General features: G+C 45.1%; 1 protein-coding gene across 1 annotated transcript in view; it reads right to left on the reverse strand.

The window, feature by feature from the left end:
• Htt (huntingtin) overlaps positions 1-24,585 on the reverse strand; it is a 136,566-nt gene that overhangs the window by 50,843 nt on the left and 61,138 nt on the right. The window contains exons 24-37 of the mRNA XM_026395204.2: positions 23,082-23,158; positions 21,516-21,667; positions 19,924-20,126; positions 18,622-18,748; positions 16,838-16,965; positions 15,099-15,209; positions 10,549-10,626; positions 9,868-10,091; positions 8,035-8,113; positions 7,739-7,900; positions 5,299-5,354; positions 4,333-4,481; positions 2,533-2,669; positions 769-885 (exon numbers count right to left, since the gene is read on the reverse strand). Coding sequence (XP_026250989.2) covers positions 769-885; positions 2,533-2,669; positions 4,333-4,481; positions 5,299-5,354; positions 7,739-7,900; positions 8,035-8,113; positions 9,868-10,091; positions 10,549-10,626; positions 15,099-15,209; positions 16,838-16,965; positions 18,622-18,748; positions 19,924-20,126; positions 21,516-21,667; positions 23,082-23,158 — 1,800 coding nt within the window. The remainder of the gene's footprint in view (positions 1-768; positions 886-2,532; positions 2,670-4,332; positions 4,482-5,298; positions 5,355-7,738; positions 7,901-8,034; positions 8,114-9,867; positions 10,092-10,548; positions 10,627-15,098; positions 15,210-16,837; positions 16,966-18,621; positions 18,749-19,923; positions 20,127-21,515; positions 21,668-23,081; positions 23,159-24,585) is intronic.

Below are 24,585 nucleotides of genomic sequence, written 5' to 3' on the forward strand. Positions count from 1 at the left end.
ACTCAGCAAGACCCTGTCTTAAAATAAAAAATAAAAAATGCTAGGGATGGAGTTCAGCTGAAGAGCAAGCCTGGGTTCAGTCCCTAGCTCCACAAAACAAAATCAGAGCCCAAATCGCAGGCCAGTGCTCTGCCAGACAGCTATGGGACCTTCTGGTGGGATGATCCGCAGCAGTCCCTGCAGCCCTCCCCCGGTCACAAAAGTACTGCTGCAAGGGGTACAAGGCTCACTATGCCTGGACACCAAGGGCTGTGGGCTCCACCTGACGTGGCACACTAGACCCTTCCTTTCACTGCACTTGTGCAAACAACCAGTCACACCATTTGACCGCAGGAATTCTGACTAAATGATGGATAACCACATTACTTTATAAGAGATAAAGTAGTAATCCCAAAAAGCTAAAGAACAAACAAAGGAGACAGTATTTAAAAAAAAAAAAAAAAAAAACAGAAAAAGAAACCTAGCTTTGGTCAGACCTGTCCCAAGCCCAGCCCCAGCACTTTTAGCTGTGTGATGTTGGAAAGTCTCAACAACCCCTCTGAGCTCTGGTTTCCCCACTTATAAAGTGGGTAGTCAATCACAACCCGAGAGGGTCACTGTGGAAAGAAGTCATGCCCTGTGACAAGCACTGAGGACTCTACCAAAGCACGGCTCCACCACGATCTGAGAGGAAGCTGAGCCCATCCAACCCTCTTCCACAAGGATCTCAGTCTACTTCACACAGGAGGAGAGCGCTGCGCAGCAGCAAGCTGGCTAGTGGTGACTGACCTGCTGCTTGGCCAACATGGGCAGGATGATGTCCGCCACCTGCCGTGACAGCCGTTTCCACTTGTCCTCGTTCTCCTTGTGGCACTGCTGCAGGACAAGGATGAACATCTCCAGCACCTGCAAGAACGTGCGTGGTCAGCAAGCCTCACAGCTCAGCACCTTATTTTTACTTGTTCATCCCCCACCTGGTACTGGTTTAGCTGGACAAGTCCAGGATCCAAGCAGATGGGTCCTTGATTAAGGATTGAGGAAGCAGGCGCATCCTCGCCTGTGACATGTGGATGTGAGGGAACCAGAAGAAAACGCAAGGGGAGACTCAGCAGGTCCCTTCAGGGTGTGTGTGAGTCACCTGCTGCATGGGTGATTCACAGGAGGTCTTATTTCTATGGAATTTATAAGATTACACATTCAGAGAAAAGGAACAAAATGAAACATCAAACTTGTATCAGCCTATGGGAAAACTCAAACACGGCCTGACCCAGCTTGCTCTGCAGGCGCCCCTGCTTGTCTACACATCGAATCCACTCTGGGTTCTGTACAAGGTGATCCCTGCGTGACACCCACCTCCAAGAGTCACGGAGGGCTGTGTGAGAGTCTCCACACAGAGAACAAGGTTCGTTCTGGACAGAGACACTGACTGGTGAAGGTCTGTGATAGACGGCCCATCCCTGTCTGTGGAATGAGTTCTTCTGGGTACAGCCGTGGCATTTGCGGACAGTAAGCTGTGACAGCAGAGCTGAGGAGCTGCAGCGGACCACCTGGGCCACCACGCCCACCAAGTTACTACCTGGTGCTCCCCACCAAATACGCAATACCTGGACGACACTGCAAGGCTGCTAGACAGACACAGCCACCTCAGGGACATCCCTGTAAAGCCCTCCCGACCAACCATCTCCACAGCTGCCTTCTCAGGACAGCACATAAGTCCCCAGAACCTAACCCCTTCATGCCAGAGTGTGCTCAGTCTCTTGTAAGGCGTGCAGATGGTAAGCCCCTCAGGCACACAGCTGCCCTGCTGTGCTGGCCTAGGCCAGCTGCTTGCTCTAACGCCACCCTGCAGTGTTCTCCCTTCTTATTACAGTCATGGGACTTAGCTAAGCAGGAAGTATTTTGATATTACACACAGTGTCCAGGGCTGGGGCTGCAGCTCAGCAGCACAGCGCTTGCCCAGCATATGCAAGGCGCTGGGTTTGATTCTCAGTACCACATAGAAATAAACAAATAAAATAAAGACATGCTGTCCATCTACAACTACCAAAAAAAAAAAAGCTAATTTTTATTTGTACTTGGGCTGCCTAGAAGTGTCTTGAAATTCTTGCTCTACCTTAAAGAAGACCAAAAACAGAAAATCAGTTCAATGCAAAAGACTCTCACGGGCCCGGGTTGTGGCTCAGTGGTAGAGTGCTTGCCTAGCATGCATGAGGTGCTGGGTTCAAACCCTGGATCCACATAAAAATAACAAATAAAATAAAGGTATTGTGAAAAAAAAAAAAAAAGGAAAGAAAGAAAAAGACTCTTACCAGTCAAACAGCAGTATATAAAAGAAGAAAAGTCTTCAAATAATTTCAGATTTGAGATTTATATCATTTCATAGAATTCTACCATCGTGATCAAGACTGTCTTGGTGAAGACACAGCCAGCCCATCCCATCTCCATCACTGGCTTCTCCCAGGCCCAGAGAGCCCAAAGCTGGCAGGTCAACACATGCAGGACCCCACGGCACTTCCTTTCATGTCCCCCACTTTCCCTGCACATTCCCCTTACCTGGTGGTACTGGATGAGTCTCAACAGCATCGACACCACCACCTCCTTCTGAGTTTCAAGCTCTTTCCCAGCATCAGCTTTATTTGTTCCTCTCAACACAAAGAGGTCGTGGACTATGGGCTGCAGAGCTGGGATGGCTGTGGGCACAGAACAGCATGCTAATAAAACCTCCTGAGAACACTGCATTTGGTAGACAGGTCTAAACACCTCCAAAACAGTTTCGAGATATAAGTAAAACCCTAGCCTGTACTTAGTTTGTGATAGGAGATAAATTAAGCCCTGGTTTCATCAGTGAGTTGTGAAATTATTATTCTACCACTGAGGGAGACCAAGGCTCTTTCTCTGAACACCAACAGTTTTGTGAAAGCTTCTGAAAAGAAAGAAAAAAAAAGGGGGGGGGTTCCTTTAATATAACATCATTTCTGACAAAAGAGAGCTTAAATTGAAAAGTCATTTGGAAGCAGTGGCGTGCACCTATTATGTCAGCTACTCAGGAGGCTGAGGCAGGAAGATTTCAAGTGCGAAGCCAGCCTCAGTAATTCAGCAAGACCCTGTCTCAAAATAGAAAGCACTAAAGCTCAGCAGCAGAGCACCCATGGTTCAACCTCCAGTACCAAAACATAAAAGAGCTTTCCCAATAACCAAACTACTAATAGCCTTGGTCTCATGTATAATCTAGTTGATTTGCCTACAAAGATAATTAATACTTTTCCTACAGAATTGTCACAGTATCAGATGATGAGACCTTCTATGTAAACTATCTCATTTGATAAAAATTTTGTTCCCTAGTTATCTTGGGCTGAAAAAGGAACCAAACTAAATTGATTATTCTATAGAAAAAAACATAAAGTAATTTATTGTAATTGGCACACAGCACACTCTTAGTGACATGCACACACACATGCACACACACAACACACTCACACACACACACTCCCAAAGACATGCACACATGGACACACTTACTGACTTCCTCCAGGGAAACAAGCATCCCTGTACAAAGTACAGGTTTAAGCTGCCCACTGACTCTGATTCTCTGCCCAAAGACCCTCCAAGTCCAAGAAACTAAGAAAATATTAGTTCCCTGTATCTGACATTTGAATGTTCAACTAAACCCAGTGACCCAAATACCATGCCTTTAATAATCTGTGTTTTGCTGAGACTTGAATTGAAACCTTTGAGAGGCCAAGTCCCAGCCCTTTGGCTTAATGTGGAGCCTGAGAGGGCAGCCCAGACCTGCCTCTCAGCACCGCTTGTCTGTACTCTCCTGCAGATGCTGCAGGGGGAGAATAGTGGATGTGGTAACAGTATTTCGCATCTAGTGGTCTGCAAGCATCCTTAAATACATCCCATCAAAGGTCAAAAACCTAGAGAGGGCTGCGGGTATGACTCAGTGATAAAGCACTTGCTTGCATGTGTGAGGCACTGGGTTCGATCCTCAGCACCACATTAAAAAACAAACAACAAAAAAGTATTGTGTCCAATTACAATTTTAAAAATATGTAAAAAAATTTTGTTTCATATGATAAACAGGAGCATTTACATTCAGACTGTTTTATGATCTTACTATTTCTCATGTTTACCCAACAAGTAGATTCCGGACTCCTAAGACTCAAGAATGTACCCGCTCCTCTGTGAGCACTTGTCACCTGCACGTCCATGTCCACACCACCCACACACACTCAGACACAGGGCCCATGCAGCAGAGCTGGCATCCACACAGCTCCAAGTGGTGGAAGAAGACTAACACTGTCGGGCATGTCACGACACTTGAAGACAGGGAAAGGTGTGGCCTGTTACCATGTGTCACAGCCTTCCTGCCACTGGCCATGATGCCATCACAGAGCTGAATGATTTTAGGAATTCCAATGATCTGTTTTGAATGATAGCGTTCGTAAGACAGTAACACCAGGAAGAAAAAGATGTTTGGAATAATTGCCTCTGATTCCCTGGAAACAAAAACATCCATTTAGACATTTCTTAGCAAAATTAAGATACATGATCAATATAAACAATACAAAATAACTCAAGATTCAGCCTTGAGAGACAAGGCACACACTGAGCTAAACAGCCTCCGCAACCTTGTTGATCCTTCCCATGCACAGAGAGCTTGATGGCCAGGAGGGTGAAGCAGGAGCAGGTAGAGGGTACCTGGAAGCATGGATGACCTGGTTCTCCACCTGCCCCTTCACTCTTGAAGCACCTCAGACTTGAAGGAGGAAGAGTACTCTGCCCAAAACCACAGTCAAGGTGTCACATCATAAGGACAAGACGTGGGGCTCCAGACCTCAGTGACTCTTGGAACATTCTCCTTCAACACTTTATTCAAAAGTCTACTTAAGAAGTGCTCCAGAAACTAAAGAGCTTTACTTTTCAGTGCTCATGCCCACAAACCTTAACAGGCATGGCAGGTGTGCTACAGCCTAATGCCTGGAGCAGGAAAGCTACAGCCACTGGAGGGAGCACACGTCCTGACACGCAGTATGACTGCCCCTGAGATGCTGGTCTACGGTTAGAAAAGACGGGCTCCGTCAGTCAGAAATGAGCAACTGTCGCCATCAGCAAACCCTTGAAATGTGAAACGAAACCAACAGCATGTGTGACGACCAGGTGCAGAACTTCTAGCAGTCATGAGAAGGTCTGTCTTAAATCTTAAGAGAAATGGAAACACACTGCATGTTGCTCAGACAAAGCCCAGCAAGATGTCTAACAGCAGTGCAGCCCACACAGCAAGGATAGGACTCTAAATGACAACATGCTCCTTACCTGAACTGGCCCACTTCAATGTACTCAAACTGCTTCAGGACAAATCCAATGAACACCTAAAGGCAGGAACACAAGCTTCACATCAATAACAGGATTAATATAGAAAACCATGTTATCATGTTATCTGTATAAATTCTGATGAGCCTGGAGCTGTGGCGCAGTGGTAGTGCACTTGCCTGGAATGTGTGAGCACCACATATAAATAAATTTAAAAAAAAATAAAGGTCTATCAACAACTAAAAAAATTTTCTTGAACAAGTTTCCTGACAGCAGACAAACCTGTTCGTAACTGCAGAACATTCCCAAGAATCCCTTCAGAGACAAGCTCACTGAACGAGCCAAACCTCACTGGGAAAACAAATGATGAATTCCAGGCGATGCCAACTTTACCCTAAATCACATCAGAGGACTGTGTGCTCCGGTGAATGGCAAACCCAGCAAGCAAAAGGGGTTCCCTGTAATATAATGCCCCAAATCTTCCTCTTACCCGTGCTCAATGAAGTCTAGTGCCAAGCCCCAAGAGGGCAGCCCACCTGAAGAGCGGAGGTGGCGTGGGTGTCCCAGCTCTTCCGCCCTGACAGGAAGCTCCCACAGACAAGGCAGGACTCTCTGTCCTCAGAGCCCTGGACAGACACTCAGCAGCTGCTCAGGGAATCACTAAGAACTAGATTTCACAGCCTTGTTCTTGTTCATGAAACTGTTCCTGTACTGAGACCTAAGTGCCGGAGGAAAGGCGCTATGTAACCAAAGCCACCAGAACAAATGGGAGTCCAGAGCTGGAGGAGAGAAAGGCAGAACTCCACCAGGGGAGGGTGGCTGACAAAGAGCTCTACTGGCATGGGGCAGTGGCGGGGGCACAGGTGAAGCGCTAAGGTGACATCAGCGTACGTGCAGAGCATGGTGCTGAGAATCTGCAGGCTGTCCCTTCTCAGTGTTTAGGTATCAGAGGAAGATTTTAGGGTGACAGAAGAGAGTGACAAAAATCACTCTATTTTAAAAAGAGGATCCATACAGAATGACGACAGAAAAAGAATCTGACAAGGCTGCAAAGTCCTCTGCCCAACAAGTCTGTGAAGAGGGGAGTTATTTACTTCTTGTCCACTGAAGATAGCCCCCAAAGAAGCCACAGTCCATAACTGCCACATGAGAATTAAGCTCCCACCTCTGCCCAGTCAGAAATGGGAAATCAGAAGGGAAGCATCAATGGCAGTCTTGGACACGCTCCGAGCAGAACACACCAAAGTGGTGCCCTGGCTTCCCTCCTCCCTGCCCTTTCGACACCTGCCGCCATCCCTACCTCCCCGGTCCCCACTTCTCCCCACACAGCCTCAGTGTCAGAGGAAACTAAGTGAGGAAATGAATGAAGCTCCCCAAAGGGAATGTCTGGTGGGCCAATTTTCTCCAGGTAGCTTTCATCAAAGAAGCAGCATAAAAGCCAGGCTCCAAACTGACTCCTCTCATTAGAAACTAGCCTGGGCCAATCAGGCGTGTCCTCGCTTCTCCCAGGAGCAAATCCATAAGGTGAATGGAGCAGAGAACAAGATCTAAAGATACCTATGTCTAAAAGGAAATGGTGAACTATGATAATTCTACCTCAAAACATTTCCTGCCTCGCATAGGCAAGCAGGGCCCTACAACAACAAATCGTGATGACCTAAAGGTAATTAAACCTTAATAAAGGCACTGGCACGAGCCTTGCTTGGAAAGAGTCTGGATCATGCATCACCAAGGAACACAACTAGCCTGAGATTCATGCCCACAGAGCAACTGCAGGCCACACAGCCCCCTTGGAGGATCCAGGCATAGGTCTCAGCTATTAGCCTGGGCAGATTATGTTCCTTTCTAAGGGGACAAGCCAACTTTTTATATTGCTTAAAACTGCAGACGATAATTGATAATTTACTTTTAAAAAGCCTCTGAAGGGCTGAGGTTGTGGCTCAGTGGTAGTACAGCAAGTGTGTGGCACCAGTTTAAATTCTCAGCACCACATAAAAATAAATAAAATAAAGGTATTATTTCCATCTACAACTAAAAAACTACAACTGCATTTAAAAAGAAAAGTCTCTGGATTTTGCAAAAATGCTCACCAAAACAATAAATCTTCATTATATCTTGTAACTGAAATTCAGGGCTATTTTGGACAGAAGGAGAGAAGGCATTTTAAGTGGATGGGGAAACCTCTGGCAGATTTTTAAAGGCTAATCCTACCAGAGCTCAATGTAGACGTGGGGTAGTTGGGGCTTGTTCCCATTCTTGCTTGGTCTACCAGGGCCCAGGCCTTCTTCCTCTGGATCCATGAAAGTGTCAGGAGGCAGCAACTGGTGTTGGGGGTAGAATCAAACCTCACTTTTCCCTAAGGTAGATAGATGCTAGCATCTTTCTAGGGTAACCTTTATTCAGGTAGATCTGTATAGAGGGACAAGAGACAAAAGCCACAAACCTGATCTGAATCCAGAAGACAATAGTTGACCCGGAGCTGAACCAGCTGCGCCAACAAATCCAAAACTTGCCTCTGTAATTGCACAGATGTCGTTGTGGTGTACTGCTTCAAAGCTTTAATAACAAGAGGCTCAAAGAGACGAATGTGGTTGTGAATGGCATTCTGTAAGAAAAGAAAATCCAGTGAGCTTCAGCCAGAACCTCTGGACGGTGAACCTGGGTGTTGTTTCTAGCACCAGAGCACCCTGTGTTCACGGGAGGGGTCCACGGCCTGTCACCAGCTATGGCACCATTTACCTTATCTGCTCGGTTCTTCGTGACGCTTGTGAGGTTTGTCTTCAATTGAGTGGACACTTTCTGGAGTACATCAAACCATCTGCCAAATGCAAGAAGAGGGAAGCAAGGAATGTGCTACACTAAAAACCAGTTTCAACTTGGCAAAATGCCAACATGTCATAGTGTGGAGAACCAAGTGGCCACTCCATGCAGCAACAGCAAGGGTTGCAGAGAGTGAGACTCAAGTCAGAGTCACAGCTGCCTGGTAGCCACGAGGTGCCACCTGAAGGCCTTCTGCTCCAGGAAACCCACACTCAGCCCAAAATCCAGGAGGACCTGAGAGAGGTGACCAGTGATTTAGAAGACAACACTTGACTTTCTTGGGAGGAATCTTTATAATATTTACACTGATTATATTATTTTCTTTTAAAGAAATATATCTGAAATTGAGACAGTAACAGTACCAGCTGTGGTGGTACACTGTAATCCCAGCTACTCGGAGGGTTGAGGCAGGAGGACCCCTTGAGCCTAGGAGGCCAGGACCAGCCTCAGCAATGCAGCAACCCTCCATCTCAAAAACAAAACAACAGCAACACGTGCACCTGGCCACATATTCACTCACTTACTTACATCCCACATGATTACATAAAGCACTTAAATAGAGTATTTTAGTCATGACTACGTGATCACTACATTTATCAAATAAAAATTAAGGATTCTATTTTTGATACTATTCAAGAATAGCAACTCAAATACTGGCTGATAATTATGGTAACTTAAGAAATACCCAGGGTTGAGGATGTAGCTCTGTGGCAGAATGCATGCCTAGCATGCACAAGGGCCTGGGTCCAATCTTTAGCACAGCTTAAAAAAAAAAAAAAAAGAAATACCTTCTGTATTCCAGGCATTGAAAAGACAAGGGTAAATTTAAGTGAAATAAGATTTTCAACCAGAAAGTTTACATTATGGTTTCAATATGAGGTGTCCCCCAAAAGCTCACATGTGAGATAATGCAAAAAGTTTAGAGGTGAAATGATTGGGTTATAAGAGTCTTAACCTAATCGGTGCATTAATCCCCTGATATGTACTGACTGTAGGCAGGTTCTGTGTGGCTGAAGGAGGCGGGTCACTTTTGGGGCTTTTATTTTGTCCAAGGTGAGGAGAGGTCCCTCTCTGCTTCATGGTAGTGATGTCCTGAGCTATGTTCCTCTACCAGGATGTTCTGCCTCACATCAGGCCCCAAAGAATGGAGTCAGCAGCCATCTATGCACTGAGACCTCTGAAACTGGGAGCCCCCAAATGAACTTTTCCTCCTTTAAAATTGTTCTCAACAGGTCTTTTGGTTACAGCAACAAAAAAAGCCAAAACGGGTTTATAAAACACAAAGTAACATATTTGAAACTTTTTTATGACCATTAAACACCTCTGAATACCAACACCACTGAGCCATGCTAAATGGTCTCTCACTCAAACTGGCAAAGTGCTACCACACACATCACACTAGTGCAAAGGAAAATATCACATAACTTATGAGTATAGAAAACAGAACGAGCTTTCTTGAGTGAAGACAAGGTATGTCCCAATCTGGTCTGAGCACCACTGGAATGCAGAGCTGGTGCTTCCCAGACACCTGCTCAGGCTCCTGCTTCCCAGCCTTGGGCTAGGCCAGGCGCTGCTTTGCAGAGAAAGATGACTCATCTGTGCATCGACATACTTTCTAGACTTTTTGGAACACAGTGAAAAGTGAGGAGACACTGGCTTACTTACTTTTATTTTTAAATGCCTATTCACAAGTATTCCTTGCTTATCTTTTGTGTTTCTACTAGTGACTGACAGATTCCCACCAGGACTTACCCTGAGGTGTCATGCTCCTGCTCTGCCTGCACCATGTTCCTCAGGCTGGCGTCTGCCAAGGCCTGCGTGAAGTGGGTGTAGGGGGCCATGAAGCAGTAATGATACAAGCCTGGCCTCATGCTGGAGGAGCCAAGACGCTGTGCTCGGCCTTGAGATTTGCTGGGGTTAGAGGAGAAGCCATCAAATTGGGAAGCTAGGTTTGTTCCAAAGAGAGTCTTCAGCAGCTGGAGTGAAAAAAATGAAGCATTGACACTTGACATAATCCAGAATGAGCAACACGTTAAAACTCTTCCTCGAAAGCAGCAAATCCAACAAAAACTCTGAAATGCAGTACCTTGGGAGACCACCGCCGAGCAGTGCTGCCGGCACCTAAGCATTGGGAATTCCCTGTGCTCCGAGACTGGGCATTCTGAACAGAAACCCACAGGGACAAAGGCAAGTGTAAGACAGCAAGGGATCCAGCACAGCTCAAAGTCCTCCATTCCACACAGTGATTCACATCTTCCTAAGGAGGGAGGAGGATGCCCTCCTGGCCCACCATAAGCAAGCAAAAGAGTGACAGCTCAGACCACCCAGCCCTTCCTGCTGATCATGCCACCAGCACCAGCTTCTAAGGAAGAAGTAGTATTTGGTCACAGGGCCTGAAGGGCCACTGAGAAAGGCAGGAAATGACACTCTCACCTGCTGAACACAAACAGTTGCCATTGTGGGTTCTCGGCTAAAGCAGGACTTCAGGTATCCAAGGATCTCTTCCACACACTGGAAAGAGCAGGTAAAGAATAAGTGACTTGCAGACAGAAACCAAAGACACACACAGCTGCCATTTAAATTGTGTCAACACAAGAGGAAAATCAGTGGGACGTTTTCAGTTTATCACCTTGAACAGTCAAAAGTCCTGAAATAGAAACATGAAAATCATTCTTTCACACACTTATATATCCATCCATTCATCTGTGTTCAATGAACAGACATGGAGTATTTGCTGTCCACTCTGCATCCAGGGTCGGAATTCAGAAGAGTGCAAAGGAGTTGAAGCCCTAAATCTGCAGAGCACCTGGATGTATTTGGTTGAGCATAGCACCTTGGAGCACACTGCTACGTGATTTACTACAAATAAGATCTCAAAGTATCTCATGGCAATTGACCAAAATAACTAAAATGACTGATTAAAAAAAAAAAAGTATATATATATATATATAAATAAGGAACAGAGTGCTGTCATCCTTCTCACAAGCTACTCTACCATCAAAAATGAGGCCTAAGGTACTAATCCTCCTGAAGAATCAAGAGGGCGGAGGAGAATGACTCTAAGAACACCATGGATCCAGACTTGCAGTTCTAATAGCATGCTTCCTGGCTGCCCGATCAGCCTCGAGCCACAATTCCTGTCAGCTGCTGTCAATCAGCACCAAGCAGGCGGGAGTGCCTCTCTGCATTTGTGAGACAGAACTTTCTGTATTAAGAAGCAACAGAGTGGGCTGGGGTTGTGGCTCAGCAGTAGAGCACTCATCTCGTACCTGTGAGGCACTGGGTTTGATCCTCAGCACCACATAAAAATAAATAAATAAAATAAAGATATATATAAGGAACAGAGTGCTGCTAGTATCTAATACACAAGTCAGGTATTTTCAGAAATTCTGATATGCTCATGTTCAAGGTTATACTTTCCAGGATTGAACCTGTTATATGCCCCTTTTTATTTTTCCTGCCTCATAGTGGATCTCATAAACACTAACAGAAAGAATTACAACTAGAGGCTTTTGGGTTGCAATTTTTCCTCAAGAACCTTCTTAGCAAATATGTATGGAATGATTAGTGGGCATAAGAAACTGAAGCAGGCACTGCAAACAGTGAGAATGGGTGCTGTTTCCGGCCTGAGAATTCCAGAGTGACAGGAACCAGCACCCTGTTGCAGACATTAACATCTAATGTAATACAGAGAGATATCCCCTTTCTGGCCAGAACAAGGTGAGAGGAAGTAGACTCATATTCCTACCTGAGACAAACAACTTTGAAAAATAAAGTCCAGATCAAAGATTTAGAGCTGCAGTTTTCAAGACACGGACATCAGGCCGTGAAGGGCAGCAAGGCTGAGTCAAGGGGCAAACAAGGTGAGCCTGCAGTTGCCCCAGATCATTGCCTTGAGAATTCCCAGGTCATCCACGAGGAAGATGGACAAAGCCAAGCCCAGAAAAATCAAAACAAGGCAAAACCCAGAGTCCAAGGACACCCAAGTCCCCTATGACCCACAACACAGAGTACTAGGAAGAGAGCAATACAGACAGATTCTGGAGGTCTGGGAGAGGTACCAAGGACTCCAGCGCTCAGCAGGGGAGCTCAGGGGCTGGAGGGCGACAGGAAGGACTCCAGCACTTGGTGCCTGTTTGTGAAGATACTACCCAAGTGCAGGTCTGAGAAAGAATCATCAGGAGTAGAGACAGTGTCAGGGCTCACAAAGGACCAGGAATGGTCACTCTTTTCACTAGCCTGATGGTAAAACGCATCCTTTATGGAGCACTCAGGAAGTCTAGCCTCTCCTGGTAGAGGGGAATAATCAGTGCGCAGATTAAGCACAGCTCCAAAACATCTGACCAATCCAGTTTGCACTGGATTGGAAACAGAGACAACCGTTTCCATGCTATGTAACTGAAGCCCAGAACAAACCTCACAGGACTTATGGGAAAACAAAAAGACCCCACGCCAACAGTAAAATTCACAATATCGGGCAACTAGTCAAAGATCAGCAGGCGTGCAAAGGGCAGGAAAGGCCAGTCTATAATGGAAAGTACTCAATCAACCAAAACCAACCCATAACAAACAAGATTTGAGAATTAGCAAAGCACATTAAACTATTACAACTGTATTCAAAATGTTTAGTAGTCAAAAGAGAAATAGGGAGACACAAGTCAAACTTCTAGAGATAAAAAATCCACAAAGTTAACGATGAAACATACACTTAACAGGATTTAAAGCAAATTAAACATCATAGAAGAAAAGCTAGAAGAAATCAAAGGTACAGTAGAAACTACACAAAATAAAGAACAGAGGTTTAAAAACTGAAAAACTGAAAGGAGCATCAGTAAGCTAGGGACAACTTTAAGCAACCAGATGTGCAGGTAATTAGAATGTCATGGGGGGAGGGTAGTGGTCCAAAAACAATATTGGAAGAAATAATAGCTCCCAATTTTGCAAACTTAGAAAACTATAAAACCCAAACCCAAGAAGCTTAACAAACCCAGCCACAAAAAAACACAAGTTGTGCTGTTTCTTACATCAAGGCACATGACAATCAAACGCTGGGAAGTAGTACAGACTTTAAAGACAGAAAACAAGACATAGAGCAATATGAAGTTATATGAGAAAACGGGCATTATATATAATGCAAAGCACCCACCACACATTAAATTTCAATCACGTATAAAGAGGAGGACAGAATAAACAAGGTCAAGATGAAAGAAAAATAAAAGTTACTTGTCAATGACATGGAATTACTATTACTTTTTCCATTCCCAGTGTTGGTATTTAGAAAAACAAAATGAAACAACCCTGTGTTTACTCTAAAATCTCTCTTTGCCTTCTAATAACAAGCCAAGCTCACAGAAATCTGAAGCCTTGCTCAGGGGTCTGCTACCCTGAGCGCCGCCTGCCCTCAGGCAGTCAGCGCAGGCCCAGGCACACACAGCGGAAGCTCCAGCTGCCTCTCCCTCAGCAGTCACAACCTAGGCTGCCATTGCATATCTCAAGCTGACCAGGTGCCTCAAGCGTAGGTATCTTTGCAACTAACCCAGGATTATAGTGCAGCAGGAATGGATTTCAAACCCTGTCCAGATCACACGTCAGTGAAGAGGAAACCTCACAACAGTGAGGCCCAGTACCAAGAACCACCTTCAGAGGCTCCTTCTGCACCTACCTCACTAGAAAGCCTAGGGAGGGAAACTGCAGCCTGCAGAATGGACCTCCAAGTACAAACACCTAGGAGAAGCTGTAACTGGAGATAATAGAGGCCTCTGTGGAACAGCAAGGAAGATAAATGTACAAAAACAGGAAACCTTCATATGAAAGACACAGGGAAAAGATGCTGAATTCTCCAGTTCTTCTTGTCCCAAACACAATGATTTTCAGAACAGAAGTTTCTATATACACCTTTACCACACATGCAGAACAGTAGCCCTGACTTTAGGAATATAAAGATCAACTCATGTCGCTCTTGATTAAAATGTGAACTGATAATTATTTACCTTTGAATCTTGGGATAATGCAGCATTTCATGAATTCACTATGACGTTTCTATGGACGATTGCTACATACAAAGAAGCAGATCCAGAGAAGTTCAAAAACTACAGACTCTGGGTCCATGACTCAAGTATTCACCACAGAACCCTTATAACTTTCCCACATGCTTGAGCATTTTCATTATAAAGTGGTCGTATGTAGGGAGGGGGATTATTGCACTTGAAACCAAAGAACATGAACACTGAGCACATAGTGAAGGCCTGAGATCCCAGCAATTTGGGGGGCTAAAGCAGAAGGATCCCAATTTCAAGGACAACCTCAGCAACTTAGTGAGACCCCTTCTCAAAATAAAAATGAAAAGGGCTGGGGATGTGGTCAGGGGTTAAGTGCCCCCGGGTTCAATCCCCAGAATCAAAATGAGAACAAACAAACAAAATAAAACCAACCCAAAGAACACGTGTCCCCCAGCTCTGCTTCTTCCTAAGGTACAGAAAACCAGTCACACACTATCTTGAGTCTGTTCTTGTCCTTTTCCACCTGGCCAAATAAGAAAGGATTTTTTTTTTTAATTTTTAAGTTATTGATAGACCTTTATTTTCTTTTAAACTTATATGTGGTGCTGAGAATAGAACCCAGTGCTTCACACATGCTAGGCAAGTGTGCTACCGATGAGCCCCAGCCCCAGCCCCAGAAAATAAAGGATTTTATCAGCACGTTTTTAAGCTAAATTTTCTAGAATAAACTGGGTCTGAACCATTATACAGCACCAAACTAACATGCGGAAAACAAACATAAATCCTCCGCACGTCCTATCTGGGACAGCAGAGGGACCAGGAGCCTGACATGAGGATGTGGAGTTAGGGAAAGGTCCTTCCACACTGCTGCTGCTGCTTCCTAGACATGCCTGGAGTACTGGACCTCTTCCTGAGAAGCCCCAGCCCACGGGCACACACCAGGTGTACCAGCCACAGCTCAAGGAGAAAAAAGGAGACACAGACCTTCCCAATGTCCTGCAGTGTCGCCAGCTCTAGAATCTGAGAAAGAACATCCAGGGCTGAGCGCAGAAACCCCCCAAACTTCTCAGTGCTGTTCTGAAGATCCAAGGTGACCTTGGTAAGGCAGAAGGAGAGAGCACAGGGTTACTGGCATGACTGCAATCTGATTATCTGTAAGAGTGACACAAATGCCCTCTGCATGAGATGTTCCTGGCATGCAGTTCTTCACACTCCCAATCAAGGATACCTAGGTGCTTACTGCTTTTGGCACTGGGCAAAAACCTTGGTAGGAAATTACTCTTTCAAATAGCTCATAAACACTGTTATTCTCCCAGTTATGCTGACACTACTGAAAGCAAAATTTTTGACCTTATGTCGTAAAGAGAAAAAAACTGTTAAGTGCCCCTCATAACTAGTATCTGATATATACATATCAAGAAATATAAAGTATAAAAGACCTATGCCATATTCATTGGGATCCCTGGCAGAAACCATTTCAAATATAGTTATTCAGTTTGGCTACCACAAAATATTAAATCAGTGTTGGAGTAAATTAAGTTTCTAAAACATTGTGCTTAATTAAATTACACAGTAATTTCCTTATTTTATAAACTCAGAGGATGGGTCACGACCAAAAACATAATGTATAAAAAAACAAGGGTGTGAGGGGGCCTGCGTATGAAAATAAACACTAGCAAAAACATTGATAGAATAGAATGTGCCAAGTGATATTAAAACTAACCACCCAAGATGGGCAAAGGCAGAGGAAGGAGGCAGGAGACAGACTCAGAGTGAAAACAGAGTGGATCTACCTTCTATGCTTGCTGGGATAGCCTGAGTGGCTTTCAACAGGCCAGGGAAAGAAAGGGACATCCAGCAATGAGACCACTGAGGACAAGAGGAATGGGGTGATGTCACATGAGGATAAGAGCTCAGGGAGGAAAGTCCCCTCTACTTGGCACAGCGATGCTTCCTCTCCAGAAGTGGAAAGGGGAAAGGGAAGGGCCTAGGAACCTGGAGGGAGCAAGCCCTCAAGTAGACCTAGCTAGCCTCTGAGCAGAACAGGGCTGAAGGTGGCAGCCCCAGGAGTTCAGAGGAACAGCGGTCTTGTGGAGAACACAGAAATCAAGGAAAGGAACCAGGGCTGAGAAAGAGGGTGGGGTGGGATGGGGGCACGACAGGCAAGCTATGCAGAACAGGGGAGAAGGTGCCTTGAGCTGCAGGAGGAGCCAAGGAGAGGAGAGTTGGTGACGTCTCCTAGCTGTATGCATGGCCTACTGATCATCTGAAACACCTGGATTTTGCTCAACACAAACCAGGTGCTTTTCTTCTGTTTGGAGCTCTGCTTCACATTAGGCAGACAGAACAATGCTGCACTTTCAAGTGAGCCTCACAGAGGGACAGGGCACAGGAAGCCTGCATAGGGATCCCTCTACACTCTGTCAGGGCCACTTGCCCTGTAACCCGGTTGTGTGTCCTCAAGACCCCACTGTGCCGAGCCTATGCTATGAGTACACCTGCATGCTGAGTCCAGGAATCCTCCTGGTATATCTGAATGTGTGGGGAGGTCTAGAAAAGCCCAGGTGCAACAGCCTCAAACCAGGAAAGATCATTTTGCTAATGTGAAACCACAAAATATTTATAAAGCTACCAAGCTATTATAAACCACAATACGATCGTGAACAGTCACCAGAAACATGCACAGGTGCATGCATATTTGAGCAAGCAACAGAGGCCCACACCTTGTAGTTGGCATGTGTAGCTTTCAGGACGTCGTGCAATTTGAGGTACGAAGGGAGATGGTAGAAACTCCCCAAGGAGGAGGATTTACTTGCTGTGACAGGCCCTGAGGTGTCGGATTGTCGTGAGGCTAAAATAACATAAAATAAACATTCAGACCAAAAGGAAAATACCAACTGACAATAAAGACTTTTAAATGCATTCTAGTAGAAACAAACTCAAAACTTTCCTTGAACTTTTTGGTTAATAAGATATAAGGAGAAACTGACTAGTACACAGAAGCAGAACCTGAGACCTAAAAAAACAACATAAAATAATAATAGGAGCGATACTGATGTTATGCTGCTGCTGCTGCTGCCTGCTTTGTAAGGCATGGGTCTGCCAGCTGCACAGCTGCTGCCTATCCAGGGCCCTCCCACCTATAAGGCTCCTTGGAGAACACAGAGCTAACCCCAGGCAACTCAGTCATCAGCCCCTTATGCAATCAAACAGGCTAACATGTTTTGAAAACTATAAAGAGCACAAACATTATCATTAAACTAATGCTTAATGTTAAAGGGTCAAGCGCCATATACAACTGTCTCTACTACAGTTTTAAGGACTTCTGACATGGAGTGCTTGATTCATTTAATTCATCAGCAAGATGACTACATGCTGATAGTTGTGTACATGTGCAGTCCGCAGCTTTTAAAAAAGTCTATCTTTCTGGTGTACTTGAGTCAATCCTTAGAAAAGAGCATCTTTTTGTGTGCATATACAAATAAGTAACAACAAATCTCACCATTATGTACAACTATAATGCACAATTAAAAATATGGAACAAAAAAGAGAAGGCCAAAAAAAAGGGGGGGCATCTTTTTAGAAGCCTTAGTATGTTGATCAAAGGATATAAATTTCATTTTAGATAGAGGAATAAGTTCAAGAGACCTACTACTGAACAATACAGTTACTACAGTTAGTAACAATGCTATTGTGTAACCGAAAATGCTCCACAAAACAAGGTAAGTACATGAAGTAATAAATGCACATGTGAATCAGCCACTCCTGTGTGTATGTGCGTATCACAAGACCACTCCCAGAACACAGCGGCGGGTGGAAAGCATGTGGCTGGAGCTGGGTGCAGAGACAACAGATACCTCCTGCTCTGCCTTCCCTTATCCCTGACAAGGTCCCCAGTAAGAGCAGCGAGGGCAGTTGGAATTCAGTACGTATAGTCACATCAAACTTCCAGGGCTTCTGTTCTGACATTTCCTCATCTGTAGAAGCCCCTCTAACACCTGTGAATTTTTTGTGTTCCTCCAACTCAGATGACTTTTTCCCCACTGCCTCTCTTAAGTGCTTCCAAACTCGAACGTTCCATTTCTGGCTTCAGAATTCCTGCTATAGCAGAATCAGTCTCCCCATCCCTATTCTCAGCCATTCACGCTATCTCCCTCACTGAAAATCAGGAGTCCTCATCTGCAGAGCACCCCTTTCCTTAAAGAGAGGGCAGAAGGGAGGACACACAGGAGAGCAGGCCCTGTGCCCTGGCCAGCTGCCTGCAGGTGTAGTGAATGTGCTTCAGCAAGATGCTTAGAGACCCTTAAGACCAAAGGTGGTCTGTAGATATACAGTAACTGGTGTGTACAACCTGAAGTCACTTCCAGGGAAGGCTTCTCTGACTCTACTCCCATTACTTGATTTCCATAAAGCACCAAGGGCCAAGCTGGGCTCTCGACTCCGAAGGCAGCATGAGCTCACGTGCTGCACTACACACAGCAGCCCGATCTTCCCCGCAGTTTCCTACCTGCACTGGACTCACTGCTTTTCTTGGGACTCAGCGGAGCAGATGCTTGTTCTCCTGGTTCCTTCTCCTTTCCCTTTCGTCGAATGGGACTTAGAGAAGGGGGATTTGTTAGAGAAGGCAAGGCTGCCTAAAGTAGAAAACAAAAACAAGACCCAAGTGGCAAATACAGAAAATCGAAGACTACAATATGTGGTTTTACTGTGTGTTGAAAAGCACTAACCCATGCAATTCACTGTGCTCTCTGAACACATTTTTACAGAGCCTAGCCACTGTACGTACCCTGTCCCACACCACAACCATAGTAGGTACAGCCCAGAACGTCCTCACAGGTGCATGGCAAATGGGCTGGAGATGGACAGGTCCCTCAGGGAGTCAGGAGGGCCTGAGGCTGTTAGAGCCCCCAGGCCCATCCCCTCCAAAAGAAGGAAATGGGGGCACTCTGTGACTGTGTCAGGAACAGGCATAAAGCACTGTCCAAGGGGACTTGTTGCCACAGTGGGAATGTTCCATGTCTGGATCAGCCAGGATATTATCCACTTAACCACGTGTGACTCTTGAGCCCTCAGAATGTGTCTAGTGTGACTTAGGGGCTGAGTTTCCAGCTTGTTAAAATTTTTTTTAAGCTCAAAGATGTCTGTGAGCAGAGGGGAAGAGTTGTGACAGCTCCGGTGCGTGTCCAGGGAGAGCACATGTGCACCAGCCCTAGGAGAAAAACTTAAAGGTGGGCAACAAACACTGGACCACAGTTTTAGGGAGGGATGGAGGAAATCTGAAGCCACTAGGGAGCAGACTAGAGAGAAGGCTTAGATGGGGAAGGGGGTCTCTGAGTCCACAGAGGGGAGAAGAGACAGGGCTAGGGAAGTGCCCTAGAGATTTAAAGACATGACCCTGGCAGGAAGAATGTTCCAGAGAATGGTGAAAGAAATCAGAACAGAAAGGATTAAAGAAGGGATGGCTGAAGAGGGGGCAGAGTCCAGACACACAGGACCAAAGAAGAAGAGCTTGTGGGGATAGGAGACAGAGCTATAGACAGGCAAGCATGAAGCTATATGAGAGGCTTAAGGATGAAAAGAATCAAGACACACCAAGAGCCTAGGCAGGGGCAGGCTTCTCCACGGGACCACAGGGGCTGATGGGGAGGAGCAGAGCCCTTGTTCTGATGCTGAATGTACTGGCAGGATGGGACCAATTTTGTTTACTTAGAGCAAAAGAGAATAAGGAACAGACTTCTAAAGAAAGGTGGCCTAGAGACCCACAGCCATGAGAACTGGAGTACACCAGCCGTCCTGAGGAAGAAGTTACCTTGATTGCTGGCCCAGGAGCCACATCATCCAACACATGGGCACAGATATTGATCACCTTCAGCAGGTGAGAGAAAAGATGCTCCACCATGGGCACCAGGGTCCGGTCCCCCAGAGCAGGCCAGACTTCCTCCTGTCTGGTGGCTGCTGGGTTGGCTTCTTCTTCGGAGGTCCATGAACTTCTCAGAGATTTGGGGGCGCTGGCTGTGACACAGGTGCACATGTTACTTCCAACCTCCACGATATGAGAAAATTGCTTGGGGGACATATGTCATTAGACCCAGCTATGCTGAGACTCTGCTGGACTTCTGTACCTGATGTTCAATGGACTCCTCAAATTCAACATGCAAGTGACATGCCCCCCAAAATCTACATTTCCAATTTCCACATCCTCACAACAAAGGTTCAGTTGGAGACCAAGGCCTTGTGATTCTGCCTCCTTCACCCTCTCAGTCTCCCCCTCCAATCCCAAAGACATTATCTATTTGGACTGTCTCTGGCCTGAAGTTCAACATCCACCTTGTAACCGAGTTCCCCGCCTCTTCCTGTAGCACTTACTCAGCCAGTGGAACAGCCTTCCTAATCCAATGCTGAGAGCCACAGCCGAGTCTGTATGGCCCCTGGCATTTTGCCAACAGTATTGATTGACAGGCAAGGCGTTAATATCCGCCTCTGCCGCTACTTTTGAGTTCTCGCGCTAATTTTGAGTTCTCGCGCTATTTTTAGTTCTCACGGGGATTCCCCGGGAGTTCCCATTGGTTGGCGAAGGGCAGGAGGAGGGTTTTCCCGGGGAGATTTTTCCGGCTGGGGGTTCCTGGAGGAGCCTCGTGGCTTTTCGGGAGGATTCCCCAGGAGCGTGTGTGAGGTTTTTTCTTGCAGTAGAAAAAATAAAATTTGTTCCTGCTTTAGTGGCTCGTGATTTGTGCCCAGCCAGACTGCGGCAATCCAAGACCTGGACTCTTAGTCCCTTTCATGAAACCGGTCAATGGCTTCCCAAAGCCAAGAGAACAACCCCTCCCCAATCCAGTTTTAGTGGACTCTGCCCTCCTCACTGGCCACATTTTCCTCTCTCATTTCCTCACATGACCATCTACAGTAACTTATCTATCCCCCCAATGTCGCATCTCCATGCCTCTGCATGTGCCAGATCCCATCTGGTGTGCCCTTTTCTGCCAGCCCATAAATCTGCACAAAGAAGCTACTTACAGCCACTTGGTGCTGCCCCTGGCTTGTGTGCATAAATCCCTTCTAGTCTAACCAACTTGAGAATGGCACCCATACACCATACCTTCTTATGGCCCTCAGGCTTACAACAGTGCCTGGTACTGGAACCCACTAAAATGAAACTCAAGATGAGTTTACCACAGCCAGCCAAGGGGCTGAACTGAGAAAAGGATACCTTAAAATACCCAGCACAGAATGGCTGCTTATAAACACATTCATACAGCAACACCTAAAGTTGTGACAAGATATGCCTGTCAATGATTCACAAGATTTTTTTTCTTCCCTTATGTGTTTTCCACCAGTGGTACTCCTCATAAGGAAATCAGAAGCTAAAGTCCCAGAGTATCTCTTCCAATTTGGAATCAGTACCTGCAAGCAAGTTTCCGGCCAAAACCAAAGCATCTTGATGGGCTGAGAGATCCAGGGGGAACCAAGCTGAGGAGAGCAGGGTAAGCATCATGGTGGCCATCCCCACAGTGCAGCTCTTCCTGGACTCCTCAGAGGCACTCAGTGGGGGCACCCTGCAAGCAAGACACAGACAAGGCCAAATAAGGGCATTGGCTCAGGCAAGGGCCTCGCACTCCAGGAGGAAGGCACTGCACAACACGCTAAACCAGCTCAGAAAGTCACTTCAGTTTTTTTTTCAGCATTTGAATTAGCACATTTTACTCCTATGCCAAAGGTGCTAGGAAGTCAAGTCTAGTGCTGCACTTCTGATCAGAAACCGTAGCTGCTCAGTCACTAGTTCCCTTCTTCCCATGAAAGTCGAGTCGTCACAAGAATGTGACCCACTTAAAGCAAATGTTAGCTGGCCATATGTGACAGACAAGAAGTCTGCATCACTTCCAAAGTGATAGGAGTCCCCACAGTCTCTCTCAGTCCTAGGAACACATGGAGCCCACTCCCTAGTGCAGCAGGAGACCCAGCACTACTGCGCACTTGCTGGCAGGCCATATATGGAGGGAAAGGACTTTTAAATGAAAGTTGTTAAGGTAAGCCCCACAGTTCCAAAGTATACCTCACAACTCAGCACAACTTCATGCGCTACCTGTGAGGGTTGGGGGGTACCAGGGCTTGAATCCAGGGCGCTTTACCACTGAGCTACACCCAGCCACTTTATTTTGAGATAGGGTCTCATAACTTGCGATCAACGTGGCCTCAAATTTGCCATCCCCCTGCCTCAGTCTCCTGAGTTGTTAGGATTATAGGCATGCATCATTGTACCCAGCCTTGACTTTTATTACACAGAGTAATTTTGGGAAGAATCAAACCAATTAAAAAAGGCTTGTCAGCTGTTTAGTTTCTTAGCTATTTTTTTAATATATATATATTTTTAGTTGTAGATGGACATAGTACCTTTATTTATTCTTATGTGGTGCTGAGGATCAAACCCAGTGCCTCATATGTGCAAGGTGCACACTCTACCACTGAGCCACAACCCTAGCCCCTTCTTAGCTATTTTTAAGAATAAAACAGATATTTGCAAATTTGCATTTGTTTTTGCACTGAAAATTTACTGTTAAACTATCCACACTACTATCACTTTTTCTTTTATCCCAAGTTTTAGTCCTTTTCTTTTTTGGTGCTGGATATTGAACCCAGGGTCTCATGCACACTAAGAAGATAACTGATTATACTCTGGGAAGTGGAGAGTCTCTTGCCTAAATATGAAAATTCCCTTAAATGAACCCAGAAATCACACTCTTGAATGCCTAGGATGTCTAAGAACATTTGGCATTCATTAGAATGACCACTAGTTCAGTATTTTCCAACAGCTCCTCTCACTAGTTTTCATAATAGGGCAAAAACAAGTATTCTCTCAGATACATTTCAAAAAAGCCAACTTAACAAAAACATTAAGAGAAAGAAAAAAAGTGTCCCAGTAACTACAGCTGTAGCATGTAGTTGAAATAACTATACACAGGGAATACATACCCACAATGCCACCCTGAACTCCAGATGCAAGCCGGATAGGCCGTGGAAAGAAGACTCAAAGCTTCACAGCAGCCAAACTACAGAAGATAGGAGTGAGAATGTTACACTCAACCACCTAGAGGGCTTGCCCTGCATAAAGATTACCAACCACTGGGAGAACACTGAGTCTGTGATAACCATCAGGCTGTTTAAGGGGCGGGAGGCAGGGGTGCAAATTCAGACTTTAAAAAGACATACGGCTAGACCACTAAAATAGGAGTCTTACTACGGGCAGACCATTTCCCAGGGAAGGGGGGCCAGAGGTGGTCAGTGCAGGCCTGGAGCTACAGGGGAAGGTTGACTTCAGTTGACTTCAGTTGAAGCCAGTTGACTTCAGTCAATCTCTCCCACCAGACTGCAGAAATCAGCATGAGGTTTTTGCATCCCAAGCCTAGAACAGTGCTTGCTACACAGAGGCCACAACAAAACATATCAAGTGTATGATCCCTTTAACACATCTAGGTTTCAAAAGCAATTATTTACTTAGCAAGACAGAGGAATCCGTTGTCTGAGCTTTCTGTAATATCCAAGTATTTTTATCACATAAACAAAAAGGTTTATCCTACCAATCAGAAAATTAACATTACGTTTGTATAAGTGTTCTTTTTTTTAATAAGTTTTTTTAATGTTTATTTTATTTATTTATTTTTATGTGGTGCTGAAACTCGAACCCAGCACCTCATGTATGCTAGGCAAGCACTCTACTGCTGAGCCACAGCCCAAGCCCCAAATTGTTCTTTTTTATTATAAAAGTCATACTTGCTCATATTAGAAAATTTGGGACTCCTTGAAAACCATAAAGAAGAAAGTAAAAATCACCCACAGTCTGAAAACCTCATTTTGGCAACTTTTGTTAGTCACTTTCTGAGTACCTGAGAAGTGTATATTCATGAATAGTATTTTTCTTACTTCTAACCCAACCAAACATACCCACACACACAGTTTTGTAGTCTATCTTTCTCATTCAACATTATAATCCAGATTTTTATCTCTACACACTGTTAAAATTTCTCCAAAGCATAATGTTAAGAATTAAATCATAATAAAAATTTGATCATTCCTGGATTTTTGGATATTAGAGATCTTTTTCAATTTTAGCATCATAAATAAAGATATAGTTAACTATACAAAATATCTGTGTTGGCATTTCTGATTTTTCCCCTTACTATATATAATCATTAAGTTAATTTTATTGGAGATATGGTAACCTTCTAATACATCATCACATTATCAATTCAGATTCTAGTGAGTTTTAATTTCATTTTTGTGTCTTCCTAAATTAGCTGATTATTATTATTTTTTTTTAAACTGAGCATGTATTACTTCAACAATCAGAAACAAAGAGCTCTTCACCATTCCTGTTGGAACAAGCCAAGATTCCAGTGACAAAGCACAGTCCCTAAGAAGGCTCCATAGATGCTGAAGGTCTGACCCAGAGCCTCACCACTATGACCACAACTGATCA

This window comes from Urocitellus parryii, chromosome 10 (genome assembly GCF_045843805.1).
Source record: "Urocitellus parryii isolate mUroPar1 chromosome 10, mUroPar1.hap1, whole genome shotgun sequence".
NCBI lineage: Eukaryota > Metazoa > Chordata > Mammalia > Rodentia > Sciuridae > Urocitellus > Urocitellus parryii.